At 40.9% G+C, this 13,141-nt stretch overlaps 1 protein-coding gene across 4 annotated transcripts; it reads left to right on the top strand.

Annotated features, from left to right (window-relative positions):
- The first annotated feature begins 899 nt into the window (after nucleotides 1-899).
- Nucleotides 900-10,266, top strand: eif4enif1 (eukaryotic translation initiation factor 4E nuclear import factor 1). 4 transcript variants are annotated; one of them, XM_058403815.1, is made up of 19 exons: nucleotides 900-1,027; nucleotides 2,204-2,353; nucleotides 2,471-2,544; nucleotides 3,078-3,202; nucleotides 3,290-3,564; nucleotides 3,913-4,111; nucleotides 4,189-4,340; nucleotides 4,987-5,125; nucleotides 5,322-5,492; nucleotides 5,582-5,856; nucleotides 7,129-7,212; nucleotides 7,310-7,466; nucleotides 7,594-7,679; nucleotides 7,751-7,884; nucleotides 8,325-8,391; nucleotides 8,588-8,708; nucleotides 8,795-9,130; nucleotides 9,253-9,429; nucleotides 9,561-10,266. In XM_058403815.1, exons 2-19 carry the CDS (start codon nucleotides 2,255-2,257, stop codon nucleotides 9,752-9,754), a joined length of 2,865 nt encoding a protein of 954 aa, XP_058259798.1. In that variant the 5' UTR covers nucleotides 900-1,027; nucleotides 2,204-2,254; the 3' UTR covers nucleotides 9,755-10,266. The 4 variants fall into 4 exon arrangements, with proteins under 4 accessions (XP_058259798.1, XP_058259797.1, XP_058259800.1 ...); XM_058403814.1 differs by having other exon boundaries at nucleotides 954-1,227; XM_058403817.1 differs by having other exon boundaries at nucleotides 956-1,227; nucleotides 5,582-5,811.
- The last annotated feature ends 2,875 nt before the right edge of the window (nucleotides 10,267-13,141 follow it).

The raw sequence follows: 13,141 nt of genomic DNA, 5'->3' as shown, positions 1-13,141 counted from the left end.
ATGCTTGCCAAGCCGTTGTTTTGTTTGTTTTGTGAGAAAGAATGCATTTATATTACAAGTGATAGGACTGAAAGGAAAAGAAACGGTATTTGTAGCTATTTCACAAAAGAAAAAAAAAATAAACAAAAATAACACATACCAGAAGTTTATTAGGTACTACGCACTGTTTTTTTAAAAAAAATTATAATTATTATTAATTTACTATTCCATGTAAGTGTATTCAGTTGATTTTCAGAACTCACGAATAACTGAACATCTTGTTTCTGGGAAATAAGTGTTATTTCCCCATTCTTTGTAACACAAAAAAAGAGAAAAAACCCATCTTAGCCATGAAAGTTTACATTAGTTTTGGGCAGTTTTTTTTTTTTTTAGTAAAATAGGCTAATTTTGAGGTTTTCGTTCTCTCAAGCCCAAACCCAAACTCCAAGGGGCTTAATGGCTATTTAAAAAAATGTTTTATCATTTTCCATCAAGAGTAATTGGAAAATATCATTCACTACCCATGAAACAAAAATCGTGTTACATAGTGTCATCACTCGCAAATTTCCAGTGTATCAGGTCACTAGTTTTGATCACATCTCATAGATCGAAAGAAAAACCAAATAATATCGTCCATCACTGTTATTAAGACACGGCAATCTCATCTGGACAATAATAAAACAACCCATTATGGTTTAAATTTAGGTGACCGTTCGGAATGCCTGTCAAATATTCGATGGCATGCTGGTACGTGTATTTCTTTCTTACTTTCTTTTTTTTTTTTTTACATCTACATTTTAACTTTACAGATTGTTGCAACGTGTTACTAAGAATTCGAAAACATCGTTCAAAAATAGTCGCGTGCATAGTTTAGATTTTAACAACGGCGGAAGCGGTCGCTATATAATCCTGGATTGGGCCTTTAGTCAGGACCTATGGTGGTGATCAGAGGAAAATTGCTGCTGAGCAACTGGAGAGAGACCAAAGAGAGAGAGAGAGAGACAGAGAGACACACAGAGAGAGTGCTCTTATTAACAAAGTAATATAGGTACAGTGATGGTTCCGGTCAGCCTGCACTTAAGCGGCTGAACTCCATATCCTGTTTTAACCCAACTAACTCACTCACTGTCGTGTTCCAGGAGTTAAGCGCGCTTTCCTTGGAGCGCATCATGCCTAGTTGTGAATAGTGAGAATTTAGTTAGCTAGCCGGCTAGCATTTGGATTGTTTCCGACAGCTTGTAGTCAAAGGTACAAACGCAGCATTGTTGTAGTTTCAGTGCTCATTTTGCGTGTTAGAAAAATGGTGTTATGAGACAAGCGGAGCTGGATAAATTGCTTTTTATTTATTGGCAAAAAATAAATAAAAATAAACGAGCCTTTAGTTAGCTTGTCTGTAAGCTCCTTCGCTAGCTCGTTGACGTTGTAAACGTTTTTATCTACACCTCACTCGCGTCCCGTGGCTCTTTAAACCAAACATTAATTTATATAGAGATAAAGTTTAATTCGGATCAAGCGTGCTCCGGGTTCAAGCTGAATCGCACTTGTGTAAGACTCGGCGTTTGGCGTAAAAGTTAGCTAATTGTAGCATCAGCGGAGTGAGGAGTTACTTGAAGGGGAGGTGGGGGGGTTGTCTAGGAGCAGGTAAGTTAATTGGCCACCAGCAAAAGATTATAATGTTGTAGTGTTGCCTATTTGTTTTTCGTGTGTAAATGAATGAGCTGACCCACGAAGAGCCTGTTTAAGAGTTCCGAGCTAACCCTGAATGCTAGCCGCGTATCGCTAGCATCCGGCTGCGCAAACATTAGCGCCCAAATTGATTTGTCCACGCAATTAACACTTAACAAGCTGAACTGGACGGTCAATTAGTCCCAACAGGAGGCTTAGCTGCTGTTCCTGCACAGACGAAGCGAAGTTTCTCTACATCGCTTTCATATCGCGCAAACTGCTCAAGTTGATTCATCTCATAGCACACTGCTTAATGAGCTGTTGATGCTGATTAATGTCGGACTGATGAAGGCAGGATGTGTTGTAGTGTCATTTTAGCCTTTAGGTGACCTTTTTTTTTTTAAGACACGCTGTTCCTCACTGAACTGAAAACCTCTTACTGAACTTTACCCACTTACACAGCTGCTATTGAAGCTTATATACCTGAAGGTTTTTTTTTTTTTTTTTTTTTTTGCAAGAATTGTCCAGGCTTTATTCTAACCAAATCCATTGCCTGCAGGTACTTGGTGTGTCCAGGACAGAAGCTATCCTGTGGCCTTCTGCCTCAGTCATGGACAAAGATGCCTGTGTAGACGATCAGGAAAATGGCAATAAAATGATCCACACTGTGAAGACCTCTCTACTGACTTCTGCCTATCGATACACCAAGGTTGGATACCACATCTTGCTTTATTCAGCCATGTCGAGACACTGTGTTTGGCGGTCTTTATGTTCCGTCTGATTCGTGTCTTCTGGTTTTTAAATCGTGATTGATTTCCGTTCACAGGAGGAGCTTTTGGAAATCAAAGAGCTACCAATTTCTAATGAGAGACCTGAATGCCTGTCTCAGAAATATGACAGGTGAGCTGTACAATAAGTTAGTAAATTGGTGATGTTTGTGGCACAGACTGTTTTGGTGTTTTATTTTTTATATTTGCTCACATCTTGGTTTAAAGTACTTTAGTTATCCCCTTTTTATTTTGATTGGTTGGTGTTCATGTGTGGATTTTTTTAAAATTATTTTTTAAATTTTTTTTCCCCCCTTTTTTCTTTGCACCAAAACTGAAACTTTCAGCTCCATTTATTTATTTATTTATTTATTTATTTATTTTTTCTTTAAATGTGTGGTGTCTAGCCTCTCAGATATGTAAGGCTGGGGTTGGGGTATAGGGGTATGTGTAAGGGGTTTATAAATCAGGATAATACAATTGTGCCTCAAAACACATTACACGTTTACCTTATGTCTCTGTTTAAAAATCAATAAGAATATAGTTGAATCAAAGTACCTTAGTTATAGATGGACCTATATTTGATCTGTTTCTGGAATAGTCAAGAAATGTATTGATTGCTTTTGCATTGAGAAAGTAACCTTTTTTTTTTTTGTGTGTGTGAAGTGATGGGGTGTGGGATCCAGAAAAATGGCATGCTTCACTGTATCCCTCAGAATGTGACTTACCAGCGGAGGGATATAAGAGAGACTATGCTGAGGACAGACCTCCACTGAAACGTAGAATTGCTGGTAATTTGATGCACGGCTACTGCACATGAAATGTTTTTTTCAGGGATGTATTCAGGTCATTAAAAGCTTTCTGTGCTGCTTTTCTAGACCCACGAGAGCGTATTAAAGAGGATGATTTGGAGGTAGTCCTTAGCCCCCAGCGTCGTAGTTTTGGAGGTGGCTGCCAGGTAGCACCTGCTGCCCTGACTCGACGTCCCATCAGCCCTCTTGAGAACAAAGAGAATGAGTCTCTCCGTCTTGGGGGTGCACGCCGAATCGGAAGTGGTCGCATCATGGCGGGGCGTGGATTCGAGAGGGATATTCGGGTGGACAAAGAAAGGGACCGTGAAAGAGAACGTGACTTCAAGGATAAGAGATTCAGGGTATTGTATAAAAATACCTTGCATAAATTGTGGCTGCTGCCAATTTCAGTCCCCCCCCCCAGCCCCCCTGAGATGGTGTACGATGTTATTTGGCTTTTAGATTTTATTTATTTTTTTTACCTTGATATAAACACATTCTTAGGGGGAAATGCTGAACCTATTTTGTAAAACAGGCTCTTCTGCCCTAGTCCTAAAATTTTCATTCTAAATTATTAATTTCTGAGACAGAAATTTGATTTATAGCCAGCATGTATAGAACGTAATTCTTGGCTTTTGTGCTTTCAGGTTTTTGGAAGATGTTTGCTCTCACTTGGTATTTGTAATTAACTCTTTGTGCTGCCATTACAGAGGGACTTTGGTGACAAAAGAGTGTTTAGTGAGAGGAGAAGGAATGACTCGTATGCTGAAGAGGAGCCAGAATGGTTTTCTGGTGGACCCACAAGCCAGTCAGAGACAATTGAGCTTATTGGTTTTGATGACAAAGTCTTGGAGGACGATAAACGGAAACCTAAGCGCTCAAGAAAGAGGACCGAGTCAATAAAAGAAGGCATGTAAAAAATTATTATTTCATTAGAATGCATAATACAAATGAAGAATTGGCTAATTGTGTCCATTTTTGTGCAGTTGAGTGCAATGGTGGTCTTTCTGAGGAGGCACAGGTGGTCCAAGGGAGAGGAGCCGATCAAGAGGTCCCTCATCCAGAAATTCTTCCAGCCGGGGATTTTGACTTCAATGAGTTCTTTAATCTGGAACAGACAATGCCTACCTTGGCTTCGGTAAGATATGGGGAGCACTGCATGCTTAAAGGGTGATTGGGTTGATGTGGGTATGGGTGATGTCCTGAACAGTAATCACACCTGAGGCATTTCTATTGGGTCTTTTCCTTATTCACTGTGAATCAAATACCCTGTGGGATGCTTTATATGTTCGTGCAGCTGCCCTGGATGTTTTATTTTTGATTGTTGGGTAGTACATAATGTGAGATTTTTGTTTGCACTCATCTAAAAGCCATTTGGCTACTTTGTTGTCTGAGGCAAATTTTGGCAGACAGCTGGCTGAGCAGATACAAATTTATGCCCATCAGTGATCCAGTTAAGGGCTAGTTTGAATGTGTGCTTGATGTGAAATTTTAAAGGTTATGAAACGGTAAGGATGCTTTGTGCTCTGAGAGCATCGATACCCTTTGGTTGATGGATATTTTGGTTAAGTGTGAACATTTGTGCCCATGGTTATAAATTACCTTTTCCCAAAAGCCCACACTTCATTTGCCTTCATTGCCTTAAACCGCCTGCAAGCTCTCATCATGTAAGTGCCATTCTCACCCCCCGCCTCCCCCAAATAACCCTTTCCTATTTTTATCCTGATCCATATTAAACTGCTTGCCCATTCTCACTTTTTTTTTTCTTTTTTTTTTCCCTCCAGATGATTGAAGACGTACTTGGTGAAGGGCCAGTCACAGCCAGTCGGTTCAGCCGTTGGTTCAACAGTAATCAGAGTCCCTCTGGTAGTCGCTCTAGCAGCTTGCGCTCCACCCCACATGAAGAGCTTGAGAAACTAGCAGGTAACAGAATATCAAAGCTACTGGATGTGCATTTTAACACTGGTTATATTACATCTTCCATGCCTCATTGTGAGACTGGTGTAAATGGTGGAATGCAATAATATAAATTTTGACATTGGTCTGGCCTTTATTTTGTGAAAGTAGTTTGTCTTTCCACCAAAAAATACTGACTAGAGGAACTTGTTTCTGTATGTAGATCCATGCAGTAATTCTCCTAGTCGGGGTCCTACAACCTATTTCACACCAATTCCCTTGGAGGAGCGGAGAGACAATGTGGACATCTTGGAGCTGCTCCATAAAGCCAAAATTGATGTTAAACCCCTTCTCTCCAGCTTAAATGCAAACAAAGCTCGTCTCAAGGAGAGCAGTAAGTAACGCTGATGTAACATTTGGAACTTTTAACTTTTCCTCTTTGCATCTGATTTAACAAGATCCTGTCTTGTCCCTCGCTTGTAGCTAACTCTGGGGTGGTGTTGTCTTTGGAGGAGGTGGAGAGTGGTTTAAAGGGGCTGAAAGTTCAGAGTGAGCAGCCTCAGCCGGCCCCCAGGCAGCTGCAGGCTCAAGGCACAGGAACTCCTTTCATGGCCGAGCACCTGGAAGAAGCTCTTACAGGAGGCACTAGGGTCATGGCCCGGCCCCGTGATCCTGACATGTCTGCATTCAACAAGCTGGTGAGCAGTATGAAGGCAAGTGGAACCCTGCCCAACCAGCCCAAGGCCAGCACGAGCAGTGTAAGTGTGACCACACAGCTGGCTAAACGTGCATGTGTCAGAGCATGCTGCTGTGCATCAGGTAAAGCTGGAAGTGAGTGATGCCAGGTAAATTTTTCTCAAGGAACATGGTGTGTAGAAAATATTCCCATGTGCCTGGTTTTCTCACTGATTAGACCATGTACTGGTGCAAATATTATGAAAATTTGGAGATGAATTTTCAGCTGAATTTGTTAGTTGAATGGACATGAGTAGTTTAAGTTTTGGTTTAGATATGACCTCTATTAATGAGCATTGATTTGAAGCTAGTAAAGTAAGCAAGAGTGAAGAGTATGCTGTTTTGTTGAACATTCTGAACAGTACTTGTAAATTTAGGCATTGTGCCATCTCTATTCTAATTGAATTAGGGTTCATGAATATGGCTTATTGTACTTTTTTTCTAATGCTGCAGTCTTTTCAACCACTGGGCTTTTGTACTGAAAGTTTTTGATGCCATTTTTATTAAAGCAGGATTCCAACATTTAACACTTGGACAAATTTTTAATACATTTTCTCATTATCGTCTAAAATGAAGCTATAGGCGATGCAGCAAGAGTGTCTGACCCGAAGACTTGTATGCACACCTGAAGTTATTCTGACTCCCAGTTTGGCAAGCCTTACCTCAACTTTGCGAATTTCTTCAAATGTGTGCAGTAAAAGTATGCGAAAATCATTAAAATGTTTTATACCATGGATAGGCAAGCATGGGTTATTTGGTTTGTTCCTTTAATGGTAATTGGTGATAGCAATGTTTTGAATAAAATTGATGGGCATATGTTTGTACTGTGCTGCTGAGCAAGTTGAATTGCTTTTATTTGGATTTTTTTATTCCTAGAGAAAGAACACATTAATAGTGGGTTTTAATTACTTCCATTTTTGGAAAGTGTCTTTATGGACTTTAAAAGCTTGCATAGGCATTATTTGAATTCTAATGATATCCCAATGAAACAGACAGCTGAAGAGTTTGTCATGCCAGTTTATAGATGGTCATGTTGTATTTGAGCCATCAGTCCAGTTGTTAGTTAAATGCAGAAATAATTGACATGAAAATCAAAGAAATGTATGAATGTGTTTGTAGATCGTTGTATTTTACTTGGGTTGTGTGGTGGCTGCATTGTGAAATTCTGTTCTCTGAATGTGTGGTGGTGGTTTTTCTAAATCACATTATTGGTGTGGGGCAACGCTGGTAGACTGAACCATGTATGTGAATTGGATTGATTGTAAAGCTGATGGCCCTTTTCCTTGTATGCACAGCTGCAGCAGTCTGCAGATCCTGCTATCCTGAGCACCATAACTGAGGCGCAGGTACCTGCCATACAGCAGAAGAATATTTTCCAGGTGATGCATCAATGTATTGTTATGCTCTTGGCATGTCACAATATTGTACAACATGGAACTTGAATTAGCATCAGTCTGTATTGCTTTTGTGTTGTAGGAGTTGTTGGGTGTCCGAGGAGCTCCACAGGCAGGTTCTCCACTTTTGAGTGGTCTGTTAGCAAACCCTGAAGCCGCGCCTGCTCCAGCACCTGGCCTCTTGCCCCACCGTGGCTCCTCACCCCCCCTTTTCTATACAGGCATGCAGGCAGGAACAGGTAGCAAATTTTAAAATGCTGTACAGAACTCAATTTTAATTATGTTCTCACTACTGGACATTGTTTTAGTTCTGACTTGCTTGGAAATTTGGGTTTGAATTGTTTTTCCTTTGTATTTTTCTCACAGGCTTCCCTGTTGGCCCACAACAAATTTTGGGAGACCAAATTATTGAGAGGCACAGAGCTTTAAGTCCAAGCCCTACTGCACAGCAGGTGAGAACTCTTATGCATGAAACAAATATCATGGCAGAAATGTAGGGATAACTTATTGAATGTTTTTTCAGTTGAGGGCGCTGTCTATGGGAGTGGACCAGGCAGAATCGGATGCTGTTATGTTCCAGCAGGATCTGGCGTTACATGTTCGCCAGTACCAGCAAGGCTACAACAAACATGGCCTCGATAAAGCCTTTCGGAACAGGTTGGAAAATTTAGTCTCATTCATATGGCAGCCAGTGGCTGTGTTTAGACTGGCATATTAACTAGCAATTGTTTACTGTCACCGGAGTATATTCCATATAGAGTACATTATATGAAGGACTGCAGTGACAATGTTCACAAAAATGCCCTGCTACCACATTTCATCATGGAATGGACTACAGTGTAAAAAGATATAACAATTTGGGTATGCTGCTGAAGATACCTGTATCATGTCCTACTCAAACCAGTCTTTTGTGTTCATGTACTACATACTGTTCTTTTGGCATGGTTTAGTTTACATAATGTTTTGTCATTTCAAACAGAACCAAGGTTCCTTGACTGTCTTCCTGATTTTCAGTTTACTCAAATGATGGAAAATGTTGAAAATCACCTCATAGGTGGCCAGTTGATTGAATTGTTCATGGGCTTTGTGTGTTATAGGCAGACAAGAATTAATAGGTCCCCTGGCCCTCACCTGCCAGGCAGGCATTCCCCTGTCACTAGTATGGTAAGTAATATGAATAGATCAAAGCAAAAACACATACTTCTGTATAGGCTGACTTTCACTGAATTGTATTGCAGTAGGTCAAAAGTCAAGGCTTTAAACTGTCATTACTGGGCACCCTTTCCTCGTCAAATGACATTTTAACTCTGACTACTTGTGTCTTGGAATTGTAACGCTATTTGCCTTTTCTTTTCTATAGTTGTGTCCATCTTTTACGCCAACCTCAGTGATTAAAAAGATGTATGAGTCAAAGGAGAAGACTAAAGATGAGCCAATGAGTAGGCCAGGAAGCAAAGAGGACACAGCAAACTCACAGGAAGGTAAGGTACTTTTGGTACCTTAGCTGTACAGTTTGTCACTGTGGGATTTTCCTCACTTATAAACTTTCAACTTTTTGGCCTTACAGACAGTCCTTCCCCCAGTTCCTTCCTTGATGGTGTGGACAGTGGTGGGCCTCAAGCTGGTGGTATAAAAGCCTGTTCCACCCCTGTATCTGCCCAGAATCGCCACTCAAAAGAGGCTGAGCGAGCCAGGCCTAGCTCCACCACAGGGCATCACACTCCTGCTATGCTGTCTCCAGGGTCCTCCTCCTCCTCTTTCCCCAGACCCATTTACCCAGTACCGATTTTGTCTCATGTTCCCTTGGTTAGGCCTCCACCACAGCTGCATCCTGGTGTAGTACAGAGGATGATTGCCCAGGGCATTCAGCCCCAGCAGCTTGGACCTGCACTCTTGCAAACAGGTAGAGATTGGCGTTAGAAAAATGTTTTTTTTGTGAAGTTTCAATTGAGTTTGACACATTTCTGTACCTCTGAAGAGTACACTGTGGATTCTGTAAAAACTGTTGTCTGTCTGTCTGAACAGGACTTTTCCCCCAGCCTGTAGATCTGTCCCAGCTGCAGGGTCTGCCCCCTGCTCTCTTAGGCCAGCCTCTGTATTCACTGGGCACTACAGGACACCCACTTATTCCCCCCAGAGCTGCTGGACCACACATGCCGTTAGCAGTCATGCAGCAACAATTCCAACAGCAGCAGAGACCTAGTGAGCATAAATTTTTATTGATGAATGTTTTTGGTTGAGTCTTTTTGTAAAGTTATAGTTGTATAAAAAGGCACGTGGCAAATTGCATTGAAATTCTTTTCCATTGAACTCGGTGTGGTTTCTTTCTGCAGATATACACACAGTACCCACTGGAACCCCCCAGTCACAGAGCCTCAGCACACATAGAACAACCCACCCTCAGCGGCGAGCAGGAAGTCCACCTCTAGGCCTGGCCAAGTGGTTTGGCTCGGATGTGCTACAGCAACCCCTGCCTTCAATGCCTTCTAAAGTAATCAGTGTTGATGAACTGGAGTTCCGCCAGTGATGACGATCCTGCACCCAGTTAGAGTAAAGCAAGACCTCTCATCCTCATGGCCCTGTTTAGTTTAAAAAAAAAAAAAAAAAAATGTGAACTTTACTTTCTATAAAAATGTACAGGTGATGGAGCCCTGTGTGTTTTATATGCTCAGTCATAAAACTTGCATTACTGATAGTTGATAGGCCTAGAAGTTAAGAGGAAAGTCCTGGACTACTTTTTTGTTTGTTTTTTTTCCCTGTTGAAATTGTCCTATCAAATTATATAGGGATTTGATTTTTTTTTTTTTCTACTCCTTTTTTTTTTTTTTTTTTTTTTTTTTTTTTTTTTTTTTTTTTTTTGCGGTAAAGAAGTAAATAATGTATAGGCCAGACTTGTACAGACTATGGGAAATTTTTCCTCCCTGTACATAGCGCTTTTTGTTTTTGGGTTGTTTTGTTTTGTTTTGATGTGTGGAAATTTTCAAAGTAAAGAATAGGGCCATTGGGGAGTCTTCCCCTGGCTGTTCATTATTTTTTTTTTTCACAAGTAGTGGGGTTCGACACTTTGCAGCCTCGGATTTGGTCTGAGTGGGACAGGCTGCACCGCTGACCAATGGTTTGTCGGTCAAGAGCTGCCCACAGGTGTATGAACAATACATTTGTGACCAATACACCATATCTCGTGGACAAAAGTAGCTGGAATCTGCTGGAGCTGAGCCCAAGTGGGGCTACAGTATGTATGTGCCTTTTCCCCCTCCCCCTTCTTCCTTTATGCCCTCTTCCCAACCTTCACTCCCCCACCCCCCCAGCCAGTCACTAAGAGAGAAGCACTGCATTGAATCACGTTTCGTTTTAGGGTGGCAGGGGTTGAATTCAAGGAATTGTGCTACTAATAAAAAAAGCACAAAGTAAAATGTTCAATAAAGAAATCACCTTTGTTTCTTTGTTAAACTGTGTTTGGATTCTGCTTTTAATTTGTTTGTGGTACTTTTGACAAGAATATGGATACATGGAATATGGGTACATGTTGGGAAAAGTAACTAGATTGTGCTAATGAAAATGCACCCATGTAACATGCCTAATTTATTTTAGATAGTACACTTAAATCGGACTTGAACAGTTGTCCTGAAAAGAACAAAAGCAAAAAGGCAAAACAATGGTGTAAAAAGTATCAAATATAGCTTTCAGTTCTCTCTGCCCTGTGCAATAATTCAAGTTCCCTCATACAGCTTGTTAAACACAAGACACTGCTTAAATGCTTAGCCAAGTTTCCAAAAAAAAGCAAAGTAAAAGTACTAATACCTGGTTACGGAAGATCTGTACAATTGCTTAAACATCCAAAATATGCTATAGACAAATGTGTTCTCTTTGCCCTCCTATGATTGGGTGACACAACTTATATAATTGCTATGGATACAGCAGAATTACATTGATTTTTGTGTTACAATGGCATCTGTCAAGGGGTGAGATGTTGGGCAAGTGGACTGGAAATCAGGAAAAATGGGCAAGTGTTTTGACAAGGGACAAATTGTGATGGTTGGATGACTGGGACATTTTGGTAGGTCTTGTTGGGGGGTTCCTGGTATGCAGTGGTTAGTACCTACCAAAAGAGATGGTCATGGGTGCCCAAGGTTCATTGACGCATGTGGGGAGTAAAGACTAATCCTTCTGGTTTGATTCCACAGGAGAGCTAACGGCACAAATTGCTGAAAAGGTTTGTGCTTCCTATCATAGCAAAGTGTTTGAACACAGTGCATAACAGCTTACATACATTTGCACTCACTGTCCACTTTAATAGGAAGACTTGATCATTTATGGTGCTATTCAACATGCAATCATGTGGCAGCAACAGAAGGCAGGCACAAAATTCCCATTGCTATCAGAATGAGGTAAATGTGTAATTTCTGTGATTTTGATCATGGCATGCTAGTTGGTGCCAGAGGGGCTGGTTTTACTAATTGAGAAACTGGAATGTTCACACAGAAATATCTAGAGTTTACACAGCATAATTTGAAAAACATTGAGTGAGTGACAGTTCTGTGGGTGGAAATCGTGGGCCTTGTTTATTGGAAAATGGACAGACTGGTTAGAGCTGCCAGGAAGCAAATAATAACTCCTATATCTTTAAAACTATAGTGGGGATTAAAAAAAAACATCTGAGCATGTTCGAAATATTAAACATTAATGTGGGTGGGTTACAACAGCAGATCACACTGGTTTCCACTCCAGTCAGCCAAGAACAGGAATCTGAGGTTATCACGGGCTATCATTCTTGCCCTGCTCAGACTGTACATCATGTGGTCATGTGGAAATCTCAAAGAGAGGCCTGGCATAGGGGGTCTAGTGAAAGTGCCCAGTCCTGTTTAGGAACACAGTAAAATGTAAGAAAAAAAAACTGTTGGCCCTAAATATTTTTTTGTTTTGTAAATGCCCCAACATATGTGGTTAGATAACATTCACTGTGATGTATATAACCAAAAAGCAATAAATGTAGTATTGAAATATAGGACTTGGGTATAATAACCATTAGATAATACACAGCAAAACACCCAGAAATGTAAGTTCTTTTGGATAGCAAATGTGTTATCCTTCTAGATCAATACCTAGCAAAAATAAAATAAATGTTGATTTGTATACTTTCCAGTAAATGCACAAAAATGTGTTCTTTTGTTACAGACCCCAACCAGGCATACCATTATGACCACCGGCCTAATATTGTGTTGGTCCCCCTTTTGCTGCCACTACAGCACTGACCCGTCATGCACTGTGTATTTTGACACCTTTCTATCAGAACCAGCATTAACTTCTTCAGCAATCTGAGCAACAGTAGCTCGTCTGTTGGATCGGACCACACGGGCCAGCCTTCACTCCCCAAGTGCATCAATGAGCCTTGGCCACCCATAATACTGTTGCTGGTTCACCACTGGACCCTTGTTCCCTGCTGGTTCCTTGGACCACTTTTGTTAAGTACTTACCACTGCAGTCTAGCCATCATAATTTGGCCCTTGTAAAATTTGCTGAAATCCTTACGCTTGCCCATTTTTCCTGCTTCTAACATCAACTCTGAAGTCAAAATGTTCACTTGCGGCCTAATATATCCCACCCACTAACAGGTGCCATGATGAGGAGATAGTCAGTGTTATTCACTTCCCCTGTCAGTGCTCATAATGTTATGGCTGATCGGTGTATAGTGCATACAGACATTCTGACATTAAACAAGACCAAGACTGTACAATGTACAGTACATTGATTTCTGTAGAAATAACACGGTAGCGTTTTACATGCACAATATTTATCCTACAGTACTACTTACAATCTGAGTGTTGACTAAACTGTATGACTAAAGATTTGAGATGTCTAACTTACCACTCATACTCCACTCAGACTTGCAAATTGGGGCTTGCCTCACATCTGC

Source organism: Hemibagrus wyckioides, linkage group LG11 (genome assembly GCF_019097595.1).
Source record: "Hemibagrus wyckioides isolate EC202008001 linkage group LG11, SWU_Hwy_1.0, whole genome shotgun sequence".
NCBI classification, from domain to species: Eukaryota; Metazoa; Chordata; class Actinopteri; order Siluriformes; family Bagridae; genus Hemibagrus; species Hemibagrus wyckioides.
Note: the sequence above shows the minus strand (reverse complement) of the source record. Positions and strands in the feature narration are given on the sequence as shown.